This window comes from Pinus tabuliformis, chromosome 4_2, assembly GCF_031772625.1.
Source record: "Pinus tabuliformis cultivar Carrire ecotype Pingquan chromosome 4_2, CPIR1, whole genome shotgun sequence".
NCBI lineage: Eukaryota > Viridiplantae > Streptophyta > Pinopsida > Pinales > Pinaceae > Pinus > Pinus tabuliformis.
Genome location: NC_142304.1, coordinates 756,808,844 through 756,834,542, shown reverse-complemented (window position 1 = coordinate 756,834,542; position 25,699 = coordinate 756,808,844). Strand labels below are relative to the sequence as shown.

The window sequence follows — 25,699 nt, the reverse complement described above, 5'->3', positions numbered from 1 at the left end:
GCACTTAAAGGAACACTGTGATATATGTCAAAATGAGCAGAATGGATGTCTGGAAAACACACAGGATGCAATGTTAGGTCTCGACTAATGAATTTTCTGTTGGTCCACTAGATTCGGGCACATGGAATAATGGCCAGCGCATCATGGACGTGGAAACCTGGTAATTAAAGGATAAAAATCCACTTCTTTGGATTTGAATCTTTGAGGCAAACCAAAGACCGGTAATCATGAACAGTTTCCTATATTTCAGGGTGTGGGAGAACATGTATATTAAAGACCAACAAGCAATTACAAACACCTGTCACAGCCAAACTTAAAGAAGCCATGTGTTAGAGGATGAACCTGTTCTCTCATTTTCCTCGCAGGAGCACCAGCTTGATTGTAATAAATGTTTTTTCAGCATGATGAAGATTTAGAGTTGTAATTGTTTTAGGATTCCAGTGTTAATTATTTTAGGATTATAGCGCTGTCAATTAGTAATAAATGACTTTTATTAGTTAGTTTAAAGGGGAATAGGTGGCGTTAGAAAAGGGCTCCGAGCTCTCCTCATGCTGGAGGTGGCAGCTCTGAGTAGTCAGAGAAATAGGAGTTTGCTTGCCTATATAGGGATGAGATCAGAATGTAAAAAGGGTTGGATACTTTATAAAAGAACAGTGTGGTTTTGGGCCATTGGAAGACCCTTTTTGACAGTAATAGTAAAACAGAGTTATTCTCTTCCCAAGATTCTCGAAGGATTGTCATGTTCAAATGTAGTGAATGGTGTCTTATACTTTATGTTATTGATAGTCTTGCTGTATGCAATCACTCAGAATTCATGATTACATGCTCTGACTTCCTGTGTATACAGCAAACTATGTTTTGGTGAGTTATGTTTGACATGTAATGCTTAGTGCCTTGGCTTCCATGAGATGATTAAAGTTTTCCTTGTTTACTTGATATTATAGACTCCATAGCCCAATGAGCTAGTTTGATGTGTTCCCAACCAGTTATGTTCTCATAAGTTAATAAAGAGTTAGCCATCTAGTATTTGAAGTATTTTATCAAGAATTGTGAGAGAGCCCTCTCTGGTTAGGAAGGCTAATTCCTAATCTAAAGCATGGTCTGAAACAGTTACATGAAGCTTTGCTTGGTTGCAGCCCCTAGTACTAGTTTTGTGATAACAGAAGGAAGAACCATACTCTGGGAGGAACACATGTCATTGGGCACCAATGACAGATCGGGTTCCAATGCCCCTAGTACATGATGTACAAGACCATCTGCATGATCATCAACAGAGGCAGAGATGGAATGGGTAGCCACATAATTGACCTATGGTAGGGAAGGTACTGCTTGTGAACAAGAACCGAGAGGGGATGATGATCGTACAAGAGGTATCTGGTGACCAAAGAATGACAATTGATCGATAGTCACAATTCTTCCATCGTGAGGAAAACAAACCACATGGAAAAGTGAAGAAACAAGAGCCCCCATGACATAAATATAGTCACAACCAAGGAGAAGACTGAAATCCAAGGCACCTTGGACGACCATCACATCTATGCAGACAGTTTTGCCTCCCAAAGTAATTGGGAACTGTGGAAGGATCCCCAAAGGTTGACTAGTTCCTTCATCGAAAGCCAACAGATTCTGGGTGACAGGCACAAACTATGGGGAGCCCAAAGCTTTCCAAGTAGTGGAAGGCATGAGGCTAACCGACACATCTTCATCCAAGAGAGTGCCAGGTACTGCCTTATTATAGGCATGTACAGTAATCTAGAAAGGCACATTAGATGGAAGGTGGAAAGCAGTCAAGTCACTCCAGTTGAAGGAAACGATCGAATGACTTGGTGGGGGTATCATATTATTGCCCCCATGCTCTACAGGAACCGAAGAAGGACTCCCTTGATCAGCTGGGATAAGAGGGTCGTTCTCAAACTTAGGAGAATCTGACGAGACAAGAAGAACATGAGCAATATAATCATGATGTTCTTCGAGAACAAAGTGGACCACTGGTGGTGAACCCAAGTCAACACTCTTTCCAACCAATGGTTGGACAGGAACAGGCTGAGCATAGCTAGGTTCGGGAAGAGAAGGATGGACAAGAGAAGAATCTAAGCTAATCTCTTTTTCAACCAGGAGAGGGTCTGAAGAGAGCCTCTGATAACCAACTAGAAGTGGAGGCGAAGAAGCTGTAAGACTTTCCAAAACAGCGGAAGCTTTATCCATGAGTGAACAAAGGTGAAGGAGATGGTTGCCTTCACATAGCCTACAGGGGAATCAAATCTTCCCTTTCTTCTTACCACTGCCAATTGAGGATTAAACATCGACATGAGCTTTAGAGGACAATGAGGGATGAGCCAGATCGTGAGACCATACTTCCAAGATCCTAGGAATGCTAGGACAATCACGAAGAAGATGGTCACCCTTGCACAATTTACAAGGAAACTTAACCTTCTGCAGAGGATTAGAAGGTGTTCTGACCTGAGATGTACTTGGAGCAATAGTTGCATGGGTGGCCTCGCACTTATCAGACTTCTTCTTCTTCTTCTTCTTAGTCTCCTGGTTACTAGATGTGGAACTTTCACCAGGCGAAGTAGGAGATGAAGATGAAGAAATAGGGGAAGAAGGCGCAGGCTCAACCTTGGAATCAACGTGTCATGATTCAGATGAAGGAGACAGTGGAACAGGAGTCATGATGCTCGGGACCACCGAGGTTGAAAACAACCAAACGGGCAAACCGATGGTTAACCCAGGCAAAGACAATGTTGCCATATATGGAGCACCGACATTTCCAAAAGGAGGAAACAAAACAGGATTCCCATTCAGGGGAAGACTTTGGCTAGTAGACTCGGGGAATGTTGCCATCGGAAACAACTTTGAAATGTACTTGCAGTAGAACCAAGAACTCTAACTGTTACCAGGAATATTTTGTAGGTAGTAAATTTTATGACATAGGAACAAAACTAGACCTTTTCATGTTTCAAGAGTCGACAAAAGGACGAAAAGGTGACTCTATCGCTTTTGAGGTTTAATGAGCATGAAAGGAAAAGTCCTCAGATGATCCTTTTCTTTTAAGGAGTCGAAAAGGAACGAAAGTGACTACTCTGGAGTACTAGACAAGAGGTTTACCAAACAAACCATAAAACTACATATACACCTTGGTGATCAAATGAAAGAGAAATTACCAAGGACTTTCCGTACGGCAGTCAGTCTTCCCGAATGATGTGTTCGGTGCATTACGGTCTGTACGGCGACAGACTCGGCTTCCTATGGATGTAGGATGATAACCTAGTGGGGTCTCCCGATATATACTCGACGATATGAGGAGCACAAGTCCGTGATAGCAGCTATTGAATCACAGAAGGAGGAATCACCCAACCTTAAGTGAAAACAATAGTGACTAGGTTTAACGATGCTGAAGCACGTCTCTAGCATAGACCTCTAGATATATGTGCGTTAAGTTACAATGCATTGTTAGGTTCATTCAATTTATTTTAAGAGTTAATCTTGAATTAAGTTTTAGTTTTCAGGCCCTACTGAATGTATCGCAACAATTCCTAGGATGTAGCTACAATGAGTAAAAAAATCATTCGTTTCGATGAACAACTACCTAAAGGAGGGTAAAGAGTTCAATTCCAAGCGAACACAAACCAATACAAACAAATTCAAGCACTAAGAAACACAATGCATCAATACACTTATCTTGCAATGCATTAATACTACTAATGAAAGATTTAAAGTTCGCTTTCCAATTCTTCAATCATGAAAATTCAATAATGCAAATGCACTTTCACTTTCGGATGCTATATGAATGCAACATTTTTTATTTTTGGAATTAATGACAAACAAGTAAATGCAAGCCTGACTGATCAAAACAAATGTAATCTATGTTTGAATAGTGAATGGAAATCAAATCAACACATCAAACTAATTCGATGACCAATCACTACAAACCAATCAGAAAGGATAGAAAAGCAACAAGGAAATAGCTTCAAACAAGCCAACAAGATGGTTGTGGATGCAGTTCAGAATCTTGGAAGGACAAGCAACCCAAAACAAGTGACTTCTAGACGAAACCTTGAAAGACTTAGGTCACACAGCCCAAAAAAAAAACCAAAACTCAGACAAACGGCATCAAGGATGATATACCTTAGCAAACACACTCAAAACAAGCTTGATAAGATGCAAGAGACAGCAGCGGACAAGCTGCACTGGTTTATTCAGGAGGTAAGGTTGTGAAAAACAACCTTACAAGAATCGTCGCAGGTGAAACATTGACAACCTGAGACAGTCGCAAGAGTACACCTATTTTCAGAGACATCGTTGCAAGAATACACCTGTTTTCAGAGACGGTCTGATTTCAGGAATTGTCGCAGGGATTAAACTAGAAACCTAAGACGAAAGCCAAATCGCCGCAGGCTCAAAGCTAGAAAATGAGCGACATCGTCACAAGTGCACACCTGTCTTCGGCAACGGTTTGATTTCAAATCGTCACAGATGTATGATGTGATATCTGTGACGTACAGCTTAACCAAAGAGGACAGGCACGACTCGTCACAGTCGTTAAGCTATAAACAACAATGATCTCAATTAAGAGAAAAAACAAAGTAAAAACACCTGAAGGACACCAGACTAATCTTTCAAACAGTAAGAGGGACTCCCAGGTTGACCTAGGTAACCCAGAATACTAATGGGTCAGCCCCAAAATCAAGGGACGCTATATTAAACACCAAATAAAGAGAAAACAAGAGAAAACATACAAAGGATTCCCTAGCAGAGTTGCCAACTTGTGATGTAGGAAATGTTCCCTTTGCAGATAGAGGAAACCCCTCTAGCCCTAGAGTGGGTCTAGTCATAGTAGAACAAAACAACAATCAATTTCCTTAAACAATCATTGTCGAAAGAGCCTACATCAAACCGGTGTTCGATGAAGCTTTTGTTGTAACACTTCAGCTATCGTTTCCTTCTCCTTGATGAGCAATTTATCTGAAACAACACAAGAGAACAACAGAACATGTAAAGGAAAACAACAATGATCTATTTACTTACAGAGTCAAGGAATCATAATCTATCAAGTATATTTTACACAAGACATATGAAATCATCATTGATTGTATTAAAATGAATCAAAAGCAAAGCTTACAACCAAGCCTTGATGTCGCAAGCCTTCTCAAAGGGTCCAATCGATATGTTTCTTCAAGAATTCACTCTTAAAATGGTCTCCCAAATGGATGATAACTCTCTCTCACTCACAAGATCTAGTACAAAGCTAAGGCAATCCAAAACCAATTGCTAAACTATCAACAATTCACACTGTAAACTCACACCAAAAGCTAGCTAATTTGCTCCAATCCAAAAACCAAGAACTAGTTGATCATAGCAATGGGGAGTGTTTCTATAGGAGGAGGAGCCTCCATGAAAAGAGGGAGAGGGAGCTTATCCTCAAGGGAGGTTTCTCAAAAGGTGGAACCACCATCCCAGAGGAGGAAAGGTGAACCAACTTGACCCAACAACTAGTTCTAGAATCACCCAGAAGGCCAACTATTTGAACTAATTAACCATATCTGGATCGTCGCAAGTCATACACTAGGGCTTAATGATGACGTTACAAGGAAGCAGTGTATTTAGAAAAATCATCACAAGAAGGATCTTCATGACTTGCACGGAGCCCTAAAATTCGATCGTCGCAGGAAACTGATGTACTCCTGCAATGACGGCGTAACCTTATAGTTCAACACAGAGAATCATCGCAAGAATTATGATACTCACTTGCAACGATGCAGAAACATAGGAAAAAGTGTCAATCTTCAGGATTAGAGAGCACTTGCTTAATATTCCTGAATGAGTGGGAAGATATGGACATATTTATTTGATGTATGACACAACGGAGATGTTGCTCGGGGACTGACATGAGGTCAGTGACAAAATACTGTGTAACAATCTCATAGGTATATTTTCCCTCACCTTGAAGGAAGACAAGATCACCATTGCAGGGACTGATTTCATGTTTTCAGTGGATGTAATCTCTCAAGCTACATGAATACCAAACAATGGTGAAAATTGGTTCAAAGGCATGAACCTAGACCTAGAAGAGTACAAACCCTACTTGAAATCAGAATACAAAGGAGCTCACTCACATGTTTTCCCATTCAAATACTTGTTGGAGAGATATGCAGCTTTGATGAAGGTTGTGATGAAGTTCTTTACATGTGAGGTTAGATTTTCTAGGCTATATCAATACCACATAAGACTGCTCATGCACTTTACAGCTCCCAAGTCTCTAAATTTGTCCTGCTACTTGTAGAAATTCCTGCCCGTAGATCACCTGATAATGCAATATACTAAAGCAAAATACTTGATCTACTTCTATAACCAATTTAGCGGAAGCTTAATCGAATATGAGCAAGATCAATAGAACACATATAAATGATAAGAAGAAATCAATCACACATAACACAGAAGAGATGACCAGGGGAAAGCACTAGCCTAAAACCCCAACTCTGTATTATCATACAAGTGGAAATATGTTCAGTATTACAAAAAGAATCAGCTCAAAAGCTATCCTGCTCTCTCTGTAATAACTCTGTTGCTCATAAACAGCCAAAGGCCTCTATCAAACCTTCTCCTCTGCCCTCCAAGCCTCCTATTTCTTTGCGTAATTTTCCTTGGGGTCCAGTGAAGCCACATGTGTGAATTGGCCTCTTCACACACTCACTAACCTCTGATCTAACTACGCAATCCTGAAGGATATAAATCCTTCTCCATGGATGAGCTTCCTTTATAGGAAAAATCCATCCAACTGATAGTACATTGTCCCTCGTCTGATCTCAACTGGGTCTCTGTCTGAACTGACATGCATGAGTTATTCATGAGAGAATATTCAATTATCTGAAGAACGACAGTTATATGCAAGCATGCATTAACTAACTGAACTCACATTAATTAAACAACCTATTTAAATCAATTTAACTGGACTTGACTCAGTTAACTGAGCCAACTAATTACTACTCAAATTAGAACTCATCCTTATCTCTTTAACTAATGGATAAATTTCTCAATTAATGGAGAAACTGTTGCATGTCCTCACATAGACTTCATGTTTGATTTTTCACAACAAATTAACTCATGGTGAATTTTTTAATTTATTTTCAAACAGCTGTTAAGTTCAAATTCGAATTTTACTTCCTATTTCTAGTCCAGGGACTGACTAAAATAGGAATCCATACTAAATTGCTAAAAATAGAATGCTATTTTTAGCACTTCCATTTTTCATTCCCTGTTGCTCAATCCAGCACTTGTACCCAAAATGCTATTTATAGCACTTTTATTTTTAGCATTTCTTGTTGCCATTTTCAACACTACTTGTATATGAGCCTAACCAAAATGTATGAAAGGGTGAAATTGAAAGGAAAATTTCATTATCCCAGCCTCTTTCACCATAGCCTAATAAAGGTTATAGTACTCCATCAGTTGAAAGAGAAGAACATGACATGGGACACCTTCATTGAGGTAGCCTTGAAAACACATATAACCACTTCACCAAGCTAGCACCAAACCATGTTAGTACAACCCATGGAGGTGGGGTCATCAAGCAAACATGATGAGCCTAAATTTTCCAAAACCCACCTGAGCCTATCTATCTAGCCTAAAATCCTTTACATTCCAATCATCTATTGGCTGTGATTTCATAGAGAGAGCCCTCTCTGGTTTGGTAGGGCTAGCTACCAAACTAAAAGCTTGGTCTGTGGTTACCTCCATCGATATCGTCATCAGCCTGGGACATTATGGAGGATAACAGAGGGCATGACAACTAGGGAGTGCTAAGGTGTTCTAGTGAATGTAAGGTTCCCAAGTCATGGAAAAATGCAATGCTAGTTGTGAGGTAATGACTGCCAAGGTGTGTTAGGGAATTCTAGGGCATGCTAACATGTGCCAGATAGTACGAAGACATGTCAAACAAGCTAAGATGTGCCAAGTGCTAAGGCATGCCAAGATGTACAAGGGTGTGACAATGCATGCCAGGGACTGTCAAGGCAACAAAAGGGAGGAACAAGTTAAACTACAAGGAAATGAGCACATAATAGGGTTAATAAGTCTTCAATTTACCTTTTCCATTGGAGGCATACTAGGCACACCAACACTATGTGCCAATAGGTGCCAAGTGCCAAGTGTCAATGCATTCTAAGTTCCAAATATTCCTATTTTTCTTCTCATCTAGTTTCCAATAATTGATCAAAAAAAAATTTAATATTAAACCATGCCAAAGCATACCAAGTCATCTCAATGCATGCCAAACATGCTTATGAGACTTGCCAAGTACCAACATGTGCCAAGTGCCAATGTGCGTTAGGGAGTGTGATGCATGCTATGAAGTGGCAGAGCATATCGAAGAGTGCTAAGGTGTGCTAGGGAGTGCCAATGCATGCTGAGGAGTGTTAGGGAGTACTAGGAAAACACAAGGGAAAACTAGGTCAAAATGCATGGAAGTGAATGATATGAGGGTGTGTCAGGGAGTGTTAATGAGTGCTAGCTATCATGCCAAGGAGGGAGTGACAAGGTATGCTAAGCATGGGTAAGGCATTCCAGGGAATATCAGGGAATGTCAAGAAGTGCTAGAGTGTGCTAGGTCGTTCTGGGGTGTGCTAACATGTGCCAAATAGTGCCAAGGCATGCGAGGTGCTAAGACATGCTAGGCTGTCCAGGGTGCCAGAGTATGCCAATATGCGTCAAGGAGTTTCAAGGAAACAAAAGGAATAACCAAGCTAAAATGAAAGGAAATGAAAACATAAGAGGGTTAATAAGTTGGGACTTTATCTTTTTCAAAAGGGGCACACTAGGCACACTAATAATATGTTCCAATACATGCCAAGTGCCAATGTGTGCCAAGTGCTAATGTTTGTCAATGAAATATTATGCCAAGGTGTTTCACGTCATGCTAGGGACTACAGGGCATGCTAACACATGATAGAGGAGTGCTATGCTATGCTAGGGCATGCCAACATGTGCTTGGGTGTTCTACTCATGGCAAGATGTTCTAGGTACAAAGATGTTCCAAGACATGCGAGGTTCCAAGGAATGTTAGTGTATTATTCCAAAGCATGTTAAGGTGTGCCATGAGTGGTTAGGAGTGTTAGGTCTCTCTCATTAATAGAATTGACAGAGCTTGATTATGTATTAAATAATATAGTTCCTACGCACAATAGTGGAACTTTATTTACAGGAAATTTGCTTGATAATAAACATAATAGAGATGAATCATGTGTTGAATCAAAGGAAAAATATATTTTTATGACTTGAGGGAAATGATACACACTAATTACTTCTTAACAAATTGACTGAATATTATAACCACAATTACCTTGGATACATAATTAAAAAGACTCCACAACAATGGTCTTAAGTCATTATATTTTGACAAAAAATATAGTAACAAGTACATAGCGTCATCAAAAAATCATTCGAATGATCAATAGTGACGAACATTTTTTGACCATCACTAAAAATAACCAAAAAGAGCATCGGTGAGGGTCAATAAAAGATCGTCACTAGAATTGTCACAAAAGAGAGAATTAGTGACAAGCCTTTAACGACCCTCACCAAAAGTGTCACCAAAGAGAGAATTAGTGATGATCCTTTAACGACCCTCAGTAAAAGTGTCATTGAAAATGGCTTTGGTGACAAACCTTAAAGGACCATCACTATATACACTTACGACAACGATTTTTTAAAGACTGTCACCATATGCGACATTGGTGACGGACCTTAAAGGTCCATCATAGGCATGAAGCGTCATCAAAAAGTCATTAGAATGATCAATGATGATGAACATTTATTGACTGTCACCAAAAGTAACCAAAAATATCATTAGTGACGGTCAATAAAATATTGTCACTAGAAGTGTCACGAAAGAGAGAATTAGTGATGGGCCTTTAATGACCCTCACCAAAAGTGTCACCAAAGAGAGAATTAGTGACAGACCTTTAACAATCCTCATCAAAAGTGTCATTGAAAATGGATTTGGTGACAAACCTTAAAGGACCATCACTATATACACTTACAACAACGCTTTTTTAAATACCATCACCATATGTGACATTGGTGACAGACCTTAAAGGTCCATCATAGGCATGACCCTCACCAATGACCTTTTTTCTTGTAGTGTGTGAATGCGTAGAGGAGAATGGTGGGGTGACACGACTAGGACACGTTAGAAGTACACAGTGGAAATGACAACAAATGGAAAGGTGGAAAGGCAGCCCCACTAACAACTCATCCTTATGGCATGACCTCGAAAGGTTTTAAAATGCATACTAGAAAAACGACAAGATAAAGTTGTTGGGGTTAAAGCACCAATTAGAGGTTCTATGCAACAAATAAATGGAGGGCGCAGAGAAAGATAACCCTTCGAGGCTTAAAATTAAAATGGTTGGCAGTTAAGCACTCAAGGTTTCAAGGCCATGGTTATAGCATGTGGTCTTATGGGAAAAGGGGTCAATATACAAAGAACTTAGGAGCTAAAAAGTGAAATTATGTGACATGGATATTATTGGTGGTAATATTAGCATTTTTCCAATTATAACATCCAACCAATGAAAGAACTGTAGCTAAAAGTCCAACTAAACCATGTAATGTGCTAGATTAGCTAAAATTGATAGTAAAACACAAATATTGAGTTCAAAAATCTCATGAAAATATGGAATTTGATTTTCACACATGCAAAACTTGTGTTCAAATATGATAAACATCAAAACAACTGGAGAGAACTTGAGGAAATCATGATAAGAGGTGAATTGAGTTAAAGTTTTAAAAGGAAAATTAAGAAGTTTAACTTAGATATTTTTATCAGAATATAAGAAAATGTTCTAGCACATTGAGAAGACTGATTAACCAAATATTTATGCATGAAGGAAGATGTGAAGGAAATGAGAAGCTAATTTTACGAGTCAATTTTTCTTAATGAGAAGAATCGATTAAGGAAGGTCTTGTTTTCTTAAAGAGAATGAATTGAGTTGTTATTGGTGTAATTGATGATGTAGTTGGCGTATTCAATAATTAGATAGTGTTGAAGGTGTTTTGGTGAGTGATTGAAGAGAAATATTTAATTTTTTATGAAAAAGGACTTGAAATTCATGGTTTTAGTTGAAAATGGATGGAAAATGAATGATTGAGGCCAAGCAAGGTAGCTTGCAGATTAGGGGTTGTATCTCCTTCTAGTAGGTTCCAGTAAAGAATTAGGGGTGGTAGCTCCTTTCAGTTGTAGTTGATAAATTAGAGAGTATTTGCTTCCTACTAGTTGTAGCAAGAGAATTTTTTAACAGCAAGTTGTATCTTTCCTTGTGAAAAAATTGCAGAAACAATTGAGGAATCTTTGTGTGCTATTTGTGTTGTTTATGTTACTTCTTTTCATGCCTATATGAATTAATTGTTGAAGTATTTCATGGTTACTTAATATCATTAAAAGAATTTTTTTTTTTTTTTTTTTTAATTTCCTATGATTATGATTCAATACATTCTCATTATTGTCCTGGTCTCTAACACACTCAACAAATTTACAAATAGGTCTTGTGTATAGCATCTTTTGGATCATGGAGATGTGCACATAGGAGAGTGAGAGGAGGCTCACTAGAATTTTTTACTACACTCAAGAAAATTTTCATATGAAAGCCCTTAATTATCAGCTTGAACAATAGAGGTATGGTGGATGCTTGATCTACAAATTAACCAGTAACATCTACAACTGTGTGGAGAACATTAGCTTCTTTCACCACTCTAAGAAGAAAATCTCATCTTTGGTTGAGCAATAGGAGCACATACATGCTTCCTTCATGTGAGGCTAAGACACACGATACCCTAGGGTGTTGGGGGGTGGAGATGGTGTTCTTTGGATTCCCTTGACAGCATGGGGTATAGATTTATGCCTTGGATTCCTAGTAGGGGAAGTTATGGCAGTATCCTTTTCTAGTTTGTATTTGGTTTTTGGGAAGTAGGTTCTATATTCCCTTCATTGGGTAGGACCACCATGTTGCATGCTTCTAGGGTGGATGTGAAGCCTCTAGAATCCCTTGGGAGTGTGTATGGCTATTGGATAATTGAGGGTGGAGGTAGAAGGCCTCTTAATTCCCTGTGCATTGGAATATTCTTGAGTAGTCGGTAGGTGGAGGTGGGAGGACCTATGGAGTCCCTGTTTCAGCTAGAAGTTGTAGTGTATTCCCTTGAGAAAGAACACCTCAGTCCCTAGAATCTAGCTTGGGGGTGACAACTGGAAGTATCTTGGCTACAACTTGTCTATGTTTGGGTGTAGAGTTGTAATCATAAACTTAGTTTCCCATCTTCAACAAAAATCCAAGATAAGTATTCTCATGCATAACCTTGTATGAAATCCAAGTTAAAGTGTGAGTGAATGATACGTTGATTGGTTTCATGATAAGCTCTTGGTTTACTTGTGATTACATGTGTAAATTGTAGATTGTGACCCACATTAGGTTGTGAATGTATAATTTCATGAATTGATTAGTCTACGCTAATATCTTGTTGCAAAGATTTAGTTAAATGTGACATTTTTGAAGTTGCACTAGTTCCAATGATTGTACAGAAGAGTAAATGGCCATTGTGGGATGATTTTCCATCTTGTGTTGATTAACTATTGAATGGATGAACAAGTTTTAGCATGGTTACTAGTGTGCTTATTGGTCTTTCAAGACTGAAGGGAAGGAGGCTTGTTGTCATCCCTTGAGATTTCACTCTTTATGTGAATATCTATATTCATGCATGAGTTGTTGAGTTTGGTTCATTTGTTTACTAAACTGAGAGGGTTAATTGGGCCAAGGAAAGTAAGTTTTCTTCTTGGTTAATGAGTTGTTCAAGTTCTCTATACATTTGGAAATAAGTGCACTTGAAGGTGCTCTCATCTTGGAATCCTTCTTATAAGTGATTGTTTGCTAAGTTTATTCATAAGATTTTCTCTAAAATTCATTGGTCATCGAGTGTTGAACACAGTGCTTGAAAAGTATAAAAAATCTTAGAGAAACCATGGAATTTTCAAGCAATGAATCAACTAAAAATATGTTAGAAATCAAGTTTTATGTTTTGTAGATTAGCGAGGTCAAAGGTCAGGAGGTCAACCGAACCTCTGTGGATCTCTGCCTTGACTTGCGGTGATCCAACCAAATATTGTGGTATCGTGTTTAGAAGTTGACCAACTCAGGAGGTTGGGATCGTGCTAGCCCTAACCCAAAGCTCTTGCAGGATGTGGGGGAGTTGAGTCTGATCCCTAGGTCGTGGGTTAGGGGTTTGACCATGGTTCTATACAATGAGATACTATAGTAACAGGCTGATCTTTGACTATTCAAGTTTGGCCATCTCCCACGTGGACCTGTCCAAAATGGTCGTGTTGACATGTCATCTACCACGTGGAGGTCAAGATGATGTGGTGGGTTTAAAATGACCTATTTTCAAAGGGCCATAACTTTCAATCTATAAGTCGAATTGAGGCAAAATTTATATCACTGGAATCATTTTAACGAGACAGACGTAACAATTTTGTCTATTTGAAGTTTTAAGGAAGTTGGAAAAAGTCAAAAGTTTTAGCTCTCATTCCCATAACTGTATCTTGGGAGTTAGATATGCATAGTGACAATCTCCTTCTAACTTTGGTTATGTTACAAAGTTAGGGGGTGTGATGGTTACAGTCATTTTTCAAAAGAAAACCTCTCCCTTTAGAAACTGACTTGCAAATGATATCATGTGCCCTTCATTTGTAGGATATAGAATAGTAGTACGGTATGGTGCAAACATTTCATAATATTTCACCAGCTTTTGGTTCCTCAAGACCCTTAAATGGATATGCTCCTATAACATAACGAGTCACATATACAATATTGCAACTATATTCTTTTCTAGAAAAAACTTTTGGAGCTATGTATGTAGGTGTCCTAGCAGTTGAGTTTGGATGAGAATGAAGAACATATGACTTGGAATAACTAAAATCATAGATATTCAGATGAGGCATAGGATTTCCATCCAAAAGAGTGTTTTCTAGCTTTAAGTGATAGTGACAAACTTGCATAAAAATATCTTAGGCCTAAAACAAGTTGTTAAAAATATGTTCCTCATCCTCCTGGTATGCAAGCAATGTAGATGTCATCCCTCCATTGAAAAACTTCCATAAAATCTATATTACATAGCATAAATAGAATCCCACTGTTATCATCATAATTTGTATTAGCATAAATAAATAACCCTTCCCACACTCTGCTTTCTTTGAGATCTAGAAAAACGATGCACTGTTGATGAAGCACATTACATTCCTCTGCTTCTTTAGTTGGTCCATACTTGTAAGCTCTTTCACTAAAAATTTTATGTGAATATTCTTGAGTAGTCAAAAAAAAATTCCTACTTTGAATAAAAGTACATCTAATATAAATTTTGATGCAAGCTCATGATTGAAATCACTACAAGAGAATATTTTTTTATGCTTCTAGCTTGACATGTTTGGGAAACGGATTAAGAGGCCAAGTCAACCTCCCAAAATTGCCCTTGTTCAATGTGTCCTAACCTATTTCAACATGGAATCATAGATTTTATTTTGAAACAATTCATTATTAATCACTAGATAAGAATTCCTAAACACTTGTCAATGATAGAGGCATAACTTCTTCAAAGGTTGGATTCTTACCTATGTATCTCCAGAAGTATAGAGTCTTCACAATGTGATTGGCAGAATAATTTATAACCTCCCACAATTTGATGCGTCCCTACTTTGATTTTTAAGATGTGTGTATTATTATCATTCCAAATGCTCCTCTTATGTGTATCACCAACAATATTCATAATTTATCAATTTGGAACATGCAACATAAAAAAATTTCTTACCTTTAGTTTTACGTTAAAAAAGAGTCCCCAATCTGTAGGATTGTCCCACAATCAATTTGTATGTTGAGGAATACTTCCATAAGATAAAGGAAAATTCATCCCCATATTCTTCCATCCCTTTTAGTACAAATTTCCAAACCAGATATCTAAACCTCACTCCCCCTTTCCCTATTGACTCAAATATCTTATCATATATTGTTTTCTATAATATCTCCACGTGGATTTCTTCATAAGATTAAAACAAATATGATAGTCCAAAATTTGTGAAAAGCACAAGTTTCTTTAAAACTTTCTCCCCATCATCAATATGGGATGTAACCAATTTAGAGAAATATTTGAGCTTTTCCACAAGATCCTTTTCTGGAACCTAGCTACTAGTGTTCCAACCTTGGTTTTCACCCTTTTGTTGATGAGCTTTGATAGAGTGCTTTTCACCAATCTATTTCCAAGATCCATCTTTAGCACATTTCTCAAATCTCTAAATCCATATTTATACTTCTCAGTGATTTCATATAAAGCAACATGATAGAGTAGGATAGACACATTTGATTTATCAGAATTTAGTATCTAGGAACAATCATCAATATATTTCCTACATTCTATGACTTTTGCGTAACATGATTACCTACCTGTTAAGATATCTACATAAGAGATAATATTGTTGAAATATTTTTCTAAATAAAAAAAAAATTCCCAAGAAAATCATTTAATGGCATCAACATACCATCCCTACTTATAATTCTCCATGCCTTTATCTTTAGCTATCAATAATGTGACTCTAGAAAGAGGTTGTGGAAGCCCCTCCAAATCTATTGTTGTGCTTGAATCACTACCTCCAAAGTCGTTTTCCAAACCCCAATGATTACACTCTTTAAATGGTTGACTACCAAACCTATTGAGACAACAACAAAAGATGATAAGAGCAAAGATTCTAGGGGATCCTTGCTCTTTTCTTGCAAGGTATATTTATGATAAGAAAATCTTTTGCTTAACATTTCAAATGAATTAGCAACTTTGATAGGATCTATGCATTTCTTCATGTAGGTAGAAAATGGTGTATAGAATCTGTGAAGCTTTGAGGAATGGATTTATAGAACTCTTTGAATAAATTCCAAGTGTAGTGCATGGAAAATTTTAGGGGTGAAATTTCATCTTTGGGTGAAATTAGGGGGTTTCAAATTTGATTGGTATTTTTTTGTATCATGGTGCATTATTATGAATCACCCCAAATTTATTCTATAAAAAAAAATTTATGGAGTTTATCCTAAGCTTATTTCAAGGGAGAGGTGAAAAAAAAATAGCCCATCAAAATTAGGAGTCACGCCCTTCCATTCACCCTTTGTCTTCTCTATTGATGTTAGGGATGTTGGCATTATCATACAGGTATGACACAAGTGTTGTCCTTGATGGCAACTCTCTCAGATGAAAGATCATAGTATAGCAGGTAAACAACAAGAATGAAGAAAGAAAGGTATACGCAGGTTCACCATTGACCAAGCTGCATATACACGCTGGTTCATTGTATACAAAGTCGCGTATAAGGTATACGCAGGTTCACTATATACCAAGTCGCGTATACATGTAGGCTCACTATATATAAAGGCACGTATAATGTACACATGCACTTTCACAGAAGGAAAGGTGCGTACATTTTAGAAAAATAAGTTTTGGTCCGTGGTATTTTGGTATTGATCCATGGTATTTGGTCTGAGGTATTGACCCCAGGTGTTGGGTCTAAGGTATCGGTCCTACGTGGTTTTGGACCATGGTATTGAGAGAGGCCTAAACCTATATAAGGAGAAGAAGATCATTAGGCCAAGGTGCAAGTGTGCAAGTGATGAATATTTGATGAAGTGTGAGATCTAGTATGCTGGTTATGGGTTTGTGATGCTTTTCTTGATCTGAACCAAGGATGCACCTATGCAGTTGATGATGGATGATGGATCGGGATCATAAGGCTTGGAATGTATTATCATTATGTGGTTTGATCATGGATAGACTAGATATGAATTATTGATGCATGTTTTATTGTATAAATGTTATGATCTAGGTATGACTGATGTCTGGAATAGCTGCAAAGTTATGAGTAAATATTTGTAGATCTGTACGTGGTTTCAATTTGGTAAAAGCGTGTATACATATTGGTTCGGCTCATCAAAGTTTTGTATACAGTATGAAGTATGATATTTGAAGTTCCAGTTAGATCTGGTTGTTGTTGCATAATTCCGTGGTCTGCTCTGTGTTCTCGTGACAGTGTTTTGTTGACAGGGTTTCAGTGTTTTAGTGTTGGGTGATTCAGAGATTGATGATGCAGGTGTAATTGATGGGTGTATTGTAGTGGTGACTAATTTTTTGCTTCAATGTTGTTGATGGGTCTAGTATGAAAATTGGATGAAACGTGGCCTTCATATTATGGTGTTGTGCTTCAGGAGTATCATGTCTGAAAATTTATGAAACGTGGTCCCTGGAGGAAGAGTGAAGGTTGGAGCCTTCAGTAGGCCGATGCCTATGTACTGGTAAGCATATCGGCCAGTACAAGAGCTAGGTGGGTGCCTACGTACTGGTATGAGTCTGCGCCAGTAAAAAATTGTAAACAGGTTTTTCTTATATTAAAGGAAGACGACAGCAGATGGTTTTTGTCCCGCATTGGGTTTCCACCTTATATTATGGTGTTCATGTGTGTTTCTTATGTGTGATGATCTATTCTGTTTTACTGCACCTATTTACTATTTATATGGTTAATGAAGTTTTGATGCACTTACTAAAGATCAACATATGATGAATTAATTGTATGATAAGTTTACTGGATATACGCTAGTTGAATTAAACACAGTTGTGTGTACATGCGGGTTACCTTAACTAAAGTAGTGTATATGATTCAGAGTATGAAATGAAAAATTTATATTGATTTGCTAATACTAATTCACCCCCCCTCTCAATCTTATTTCCAACAATTGGTTTCAGAGCAGGTCCTTTGGTAGAAGCTTGATTGCTTGAAGGAGATCCGTAGAACAATGGGAAAGAAAGCACGTTAGAAGAAGAAGACAGCTCAAAGGAACAACAACAGCTTGCCGTTAGGTGGAAGCAAGTATTCAAATTTTGAATCACCTTATATTGAAGATGAAAAAGCAAATGTAGCATCAGATCAACAAGATCTATTTAACAAAACAGAGAGTGCCCTACAAGAAGAAGTTTTCAGATTAAAAGCTCAGCTAGAGTGTGCCTTCAAAGTATGTCAAATGCTGCAAGATGAAGTGATATCATTGAAAAATAAGCAGAATGAAGAACTACCTCAAGCAGATAAAGAACAAGAAAATGAGATTCTCAAATTAAGGCAACAAGTGGAAGAAGGAAGAAAGGCTGCAGAAATCTTGAAGAAACAACATCTAGAAAAGGAAGAGCAACATCAGGTTGAGGTAAATATCTTAAAAGGTAAATTAGAAGAAAAGGATAAACTGTTACGATTTCAAGACAGTACTAAGATTTTGGATGATATTCTTAGTAGTCAAAGATCCCCTGCTATCAAAACTGGTCTTGGTTTTCATGAATCTGTTGAAGGCGAATCTAGCTCTCAGGGTGAGGCAAGGAACTCTAATGCAAAACCTGAAATGCTCAACAAGGAGATAAGAGGTCAACCACATGAACAACCAAGGAAAGAAATCCATCAAAGAAAATATTTTACTCCAAACTATGGAAATGATAGTCGGTTATTTTCTCAGATGAATAATGTTGAGTGTTATGTATGTCATAATCTTGGACATGTTGTAGCGAGATGCAAAAGTAGAATGATGCAAGACCGTCACACAGAAAGATCATCACATTCTAGGTACTTTAAGGGATATTGTTTTGCTTGCAATATGTTTGGTCACAAAGCCATTGACTGCTACAGAAGGAATATGAAACATGTAAGATGTTATGCATGTAACAAGTTTGGACATATAGCAAAGGAATGCAGGAACAAAGTATGGACACCATACCAAAAGGATAAAACATCATCACAGTCAAAGATATGGAAGAAGAAGGAAGTACAGTAAGAAAGATGTGGCATAACAGATTATACATAAATGACAGACTCAGAGGGAGCTGAAAGTGTGAAACTTCAATGTTCTAAATCTCATATGCAAGTTTCATGAAGACAAAGCTACACAGTCGCGTATATGCTGGGTTGAAGAAAAGCAGTGGAACAGACTCAAGAAAAAGGGGCTGACATGGTTAAGTCAATTATTTGCTCTGGTTGATGATGGTTACAATCTGTTGATGATGTGTGGAAATGTGTTGGTATTCATAAGATGTTATTTAGAAGTGCTTTTGATCCTAACTTAATGTATATCTAATCGAAGATGATGCCTTGATACTTCTTGTTGATATATGCATGATCAGATCTGATAGTGAACAAATGGAACAAGCTCCAGGGGTGCATATGCTTCTAATAATGCATTGTTGGAATTATGGTTAGAAGTCTTTGGTGATGATGCTTATGATACATCTTGCTACTTATTGTTGGTTGGTCAAGAGAATGACATTGCAAGTTACAGGTTGTTGATGTTGTAGACAAATGCTTATGATGCAGATCATATATGGTGTATGATAGTTGCTGATGACTATCATGGTCTTTGTTATAAAATTCATGTATATCATTTGATGTAAAGGTCATGCAAAGACCTAATTTGTACCCTCACTATGCATGGGATGATGATGTAATAATTTCTATTTTAGTCATGTATAAACTTTTGGTATATCCCCACTTGGTTGGGTGGATGAGTCAAAAGTGGTGTATCCCCACTTGGTTGGGAGATTGATATTTGTAAGAGCCATTGGTGATAGGAAGGTCATACTCACTTAGTTGAGTTATAGAGTCATGTTATAGAAAATGTTTTTGTAGACTCTGCATATGCGCAGGGGGAGCATGGATGATATAGTGCATTTTAGCGTGTACAAAGGGGGAGCTAAATCAGAGATTTCAGCATGTACTCAGGGGGAGTATGGATAGCAAAATGTATATCAAGGGAGAGAATATCTTGGTCCATGCTTTGCCCTTGATGTCAAAGGGCGGGAGTGACTTGGTGTGGTTGTTGCCATCAAGTCCAAAGGGGGAGATTGTTGGGATTATGATACAGGTATGACACAAGTGTTGTCCTTGATGGCAACTCTCTCAGATGAAAGATCACAGTATAGCAGGTAAACAACAAGAATGAAGAAAGAAAGGTATACGCAGTTTCACCATTGACCAAGCCGCGTATACACAATGGTTCACTGTATACAAAGTCGCGTATAAGGTATACGCAGGTTCACTATATACCAAGTCGTGTATACACATAGGCTCACTATATACAAAGGCGCGTATAACGTACACACCCACTTTCACATAAGGAAAGGTGCGTGCATGTTGGAAAACTAAGTTTTGGTCTCTGGTATTTGGACCATGGTATTTTGGTATTGATCCATGGTATTTGGTCCGAGGTATTGACCCCAAGTATTGGTTCTAAGGTATCAGTCCTACATGGTTTTGGACCATGATATTGAGAGAGGCCTAAACCTATATAAGCAGAAGAAGATCATTAGGCCAAGGTGCAAGTGTGCAAGTGATGAATATCTGATGAAGTGTGAGATCTAGTATGATGGATATGGGTTTCTGATGCTTTGCTTGATATGAACCAAGGATGCACCTATGTGGTTGATGATGGATGATGGATCGGGATCATAAGGCTTGGAATGTATTATGATTATGTGGTTTGATCATGGATAGACTAGATATGAATTATTGACGCATGTTTTATTGTATAAATGTTATGATCTGGGTATGACTGGTGTCTGGAATAGCTGCAAAGTTATGAGTAAATATTTGCAGATCTATACGTGGGTTCACTTTGGTAAAAGCACATATACACGCTGTTTCGACTCATCAGAGTTGCGTATATAGTATGAAGTATGATATTTGAAGTTGCAGTTGGATCTGGTTATTGTTGCAGAATTATGTGGTTTGCTCTGTGTTCTAGTGACTGTGTTTTGTTGACAGGGTTTCAGTGTTGGGTGATTCAGAGATTGATGATGAAGGTGTAGTTGATAGGTGTATTGCAGTGTTGATTAATTTTGTGTTTCAATGTTGTTGATGGGTCCAGTATGAAAATTGGATGAAACGTGGCCTTCAGATTATGGTGTTGTGCTTCAAGAGTATCGAGTCTGAAAATTTATGAAACGTGGTCCCTGGAGGAAGAGTGAAGGTTGGATCCTTCAGTAGGCCAGCGCCTACGTACTGGTAAACATATCAGCCAGTACAAGAGCCAGGGGGTTGGAGCTCCCTTCCAGTAGCAGCTGGAAAACGAGAGAGGGTTGTAGCCTTCTGTAGGCCGGCACCTACGTACTAGTAAATATATTGGCTAGTACAAGAGTAGGGGGTTGTAGCTCCTTTCGAATAGTAGCTGGAGAACGAGAGAAGGTTGTAGCCTTTTGCATGTGGGTGCCTGCGTAGTGGTATGAATCTACACCATTACAAGATTGTAAACAGGTTTTTCTTATATTAAAGGAAGACAGCAGCAGGTGGTTTTTGTACCTCATTGGGTTTCCACCTTATATCATGGTGTTCATGTGTGTTTCTTATGTGTGATGATCTGTTCTGTTTTACTGCACCTATTTACTGTTTATATGGTTAATTAAGTTCTGATGCACTGATTAAAGATCAACATATGATGAATTAACTGAATCATAAGTTACTAGATATACGGTAGTTGAATTAAACACAGTTGCGTGTACACACGGGTTACCTTAACTAAAGTAGCATTAATGATTTAGAGTATGAAATGAAAAATTTATATTGATTTGCTAATATTGATTCACACCCCCCCGCCCCCACCACCTCTCAGTATTATTTCCAACATGGGATTCATTTATAATCCATATTAATGGAAACTACTTCAACAATGTGACTTCTATGATATAACCAACCCATGGAGATATATTTTCCTTTTAAATATTCCATCCACAAATAAGAGATGCAAAACACATAATACTAGTTGGGACCTTCTTTTCCTCCTTTGGGTTTTGTTTAAGAATATTCCAAAATAGGATTGAAGTAATGTGCAAATTTAAATTCATATTGCTCTGCAATGTTGGGCACTAGTTGAAGATTTCGGAAGGAAGAAAGAACGATGGCTGTGGAGACCGAGCGGAGAGCGAATGGAGGAATCGGAGGTCACGAGAACGAATCCCGGGCCCTCAAAGAAACCCATCTCAGGAGCGTAAGAAAGCAGCCCTGGGGGAGATTCGCAGTGGAGATCAGAGATCCATGGAGGAAATTTCGAGTGTGGCCCGGCACATTCGACACAGCCGAGGAGGCAGCCCGTGCATATGATGATGCCGCCAGGATCTTGCGCAGCGTAAAAGTGAAGAACTATTTCGCTCTCGCCACCGACGACAGTGCCTCTGCTGCGCTCGCTCGGACGCGCAACCCCCGGTGGATTCGAACGCTGCACCCTCAGCAACAGGGGCCTCAAGATCTCAAGGCCACGGCTCTGGCTTTGTTTCCTTCCGTGCCGACCTTGGAATCAAGCAAGAGAGAGTAGGAAAATGCAACATCCGCATGGTCTTTGTATGGATCTGAGGCAATCACTTGCTCTCCGAAACGCAGTCTCAGCTTCAGATCTGACAAAGATCTGCCAGATCTGGTCATCCAGAAGGCAGAAAAGCCCACGCTCTGGCCAGATCCAGAGATCTGCATGGGGTCAAGGCCCTTATCTGACTCCTTTCAGATCCAGATTTCTCAGCCTTCAGGCAGAACCATCATGCAATGGGTTCGCCCTTCAGATCTGGTGCAGGAACTCAAACTGAATCTAGAGCGCAGAATGGGGATCCCATCTAGCCTTCTACGACTTCTCTTTCAAGGTAAACAACTTGAAAACCCTCTTCCCCTCTCTGCTTACTGCATTTCCAGGAACAGCTCGGTGGTGGTGACCCTTCGTTTGAGAGGAGGTGCAGCGGGACAATCTTCCTCTACTCGGCCTTTCTCATATAAGGACGCAGTTCACTCTGAGAACCCCAAACCCCCGGAAGCCCTTAAATCTAAGGCCTTCTTGGTTGACAAAATTGAAGAAGTTCCCTCTGTTGAACTCATACATGAAGATCTGGCTTCCCATCTTCAAGAATTTGTAGAAAGAGCCATCATTTGCAGATTTAATGGATTGTGGCCGTGAACTCAGGATCTCTATGCATGGATCCATGCAAACTGGACACATCATTGTAAGATCTTTTTTTGTTCGAAAGGTTATTTCATTGTTCTATTTGATAACAATAAGCACTATGAAAAGGCCTTAGCAGAGGGCCCTTGGTTCATGGGAACTGCAGGGCTATTCTTGACTCCCTGGTTCCCAGATTTTGATCCAGCTACTGCAGTCATTACTAAGACACCGGTATGGATTCGGCTTCCAAACTTACCTGACCACCTATGGAGTACTCGTGTCTTCAGAGCTATAGGAGACACCTTGGGCAGCTTCATCAGTGGAGATTTTTAGCGGGAATCCAAAGGTCTCTACTCATATGCAAGAATATGTGTGGAGTTAGACCTGAGCAAAGGTCTTCCAGAACAAATCAATCTCAAGATAAATGAATTTGTCTGGACCCAGACACTGGATTACGAGAATACTGCTTTTCGGTGCCGCCATTGCCACCAATCTGGGCATTTGCAGAATACTTTCCCATCTCGCCCGGTAAAAAAGAACAAGGCCAACGTCTCCAAGCCCAAGTCCAAACGATGGGATCCCTGCTCTCCTCCTCCAGTCGTGGATTCTGATTCCTCCAGCTCTGAAGATGAAGATAGCGATGAAGAATTGAATCAGGCCCCTCATTTCGAGGCCCCTTCCACCGATGGCCTGGCGCCTTCCTCTGATTCAGCCATTGCTCAGAAACGTGTCCATTTGTCCTCCTCCTCGGATTCAGAAAAGGAGGGCTCCCCTGTGGAGGACCCCAATCTTCAAGTTGTAATCGCTCATCCACCCCAAAATGGTTGGGTTGAAGTTAAAAAAAGGAAAGGGAAAAAGCTTCCTGTTGAAGCCTCTACCCTTTCAGGGTAGCATTCAATGCTTCTTTAAGCTTTCAGTGACTAGTTGTAGCTCCTTGCTTGTTTAACTCCTTCCCCAGAACTGAGGATGATAGTCCTATCATTTCCTGTTGCCGGTATCTTGCATCTCTGGAATGTATCCTCTTCTTTAAGCTTTTAGTGACTAGTTGTAGCTCCTTGCTTGCTTAACTCCTTCCCCGGAACCGAGGATGATAGTCCTATCATTTCCGGTTGCCGGTATCTTGCATCTCTGGAATGTATCCTCTTGTACAATATTTTTCTGCTTAATAGAATTAGTCTTAATCGAGAAAAAAAAAAATGTGCAAATTTGAATTTAGTTACCCTAATTTTTATGAGATTGGTTTAGCCTATATTTCTAAGAATTTTGAAATATTAGAAGACCTAGAGCCACATCACTATATTGATGACTCTTTTGCTGCCATATTTGCTACACAGAAATTGTATATTCTTCTTTTATTAGGGTTCATCTATGGATTTTATCATTTTAGTGATAGTAACCTTTCCAAATATGCTCATAACCTTAAATGTTTAGTAAATATTAAACGAAGTGGTGGTTGGAGAAATAGTTATCATGAAATTTCTACCATTGGGAAATAATATTTTATGCTTGAAGAATCTACATTAGCTAACCAATATTTTGTTAGGGATGGATTAAAGCTATATACTAAGCAATACTCCTAGGTCCAATGAATATTGACCTTCCTTAACATTTAATTATAAATCTAATGAAGTCATTCAAATTAATGATAATTCATTATATTTCATAGAACAATTTCTTAAAACGTCAATGAGATATTTCTGTAGTTTTATTGCAACTGACAAAATTCCATCATTAACTAGACAAGACAAAATGAAGATTGAGTTTTCTAAACAGTGATGGTAGGACCCATATCTATTAGTTTTACCTAACCAAAATCTGCATCATGAATAGGCATTCGACCCAAATTTGTGATGCATATATTAGGATACCTATATGTATGAGGTCCTCGAAATAAAGCATTCATATCAGGGTCTGATTCCAAGTAATCTAAATCATAGAATAACTATTCATCATCTAATAGAGCTAGGACTTGGATAGGAGAAAAGAAGATATTGAGTTGTAGACTTTTTCTGTAACCGGTATGTGAATCACCCAAGTCTATTAATGTGTTATTAATCCAAGTGATATAGAACTACTAGCATGGAATGCCACTCTACTAACTAGCAAGAGACACTAATATTATTGAGTTATATGTACGACTCATTTGAATAGCATGGAATGAAACTCTACTAACTAGCAAGAGACACTAGGATTATTGAGTTGTATGGATGACTTATCTTCATAATTGGTTCCATATCACTACTCATATTTGCTAACCTGTAGAAACCAAAATCTATATCGAAAGGATTAACTCAGAGCATTTTTTTCCAAGGTGATATTCCCAGGTCTTGTCCATATTACCCAACATTTTGATATAAGTATATTTTAGGACTTTCTCATACTTTATTTTAGTTTAAGAACGTAATACGTATATGATAGGAAAAATGTCTTGGGTAAATTAACAGGTGGTGATATATAAAATACTATATAACATTAGGTTGCATATATCATGTCACCATGATAAAATGTGCTTTATGTTTGCCCGAATCATAAATAACATAAGCATATGGTCACTGATAGATAGTATCTGGCCTATACTATGCTCGTTGAATACAAGAGTGACACCAAGTTCAAATCCTTGCATACTAGACGTTATCCAACCTTTCCATCCGCTTTGGGCTCTTTAGGAATCACGATAT

The 25,699-nt window shown here is 38.5% G+C and overlaps 1 protein-coding gene and 1 pseudogene across 1 annotated transcript; one reads left to right on the top strand and one right to left on the bottom strand.

Annotated features, from left to right (window-relative positions):
• Positions 1-15,132: 15,132 nt before the first annotated feature.
• Positions 15,133-15,890, bottom strand: LOC149171806 (uncharacterized; annotated as a pseudogene).
• A 6,105-nt stretch (positions 15,891-21,995) lies between these two features.
• Positions 21,996-22,409, top strand: LOC149171805 (ethylene-responsive transcription factor 4-like). Its single transcript, XM_089426087.1, has one exon. It carries the CDS (start codon positions 21,996-21,998, stop codon positions 22,407-22,409), a length of 414 nt encoding a protein of 137 aa, XP_089282213.1.
• Positions 22,410-25,699: the final 3,290 nt, after the last annotated feature.

What these genes read in the sequence shown, in the direction of transcription:
- LOC149171805 (XM_089426087.1), top strand. Translation starts at nt 21,996, where the DNA reads ATGGCTGTGGAGACCGAGCGGAGAGCGAATGGAGGAATCGGAGGTCAC.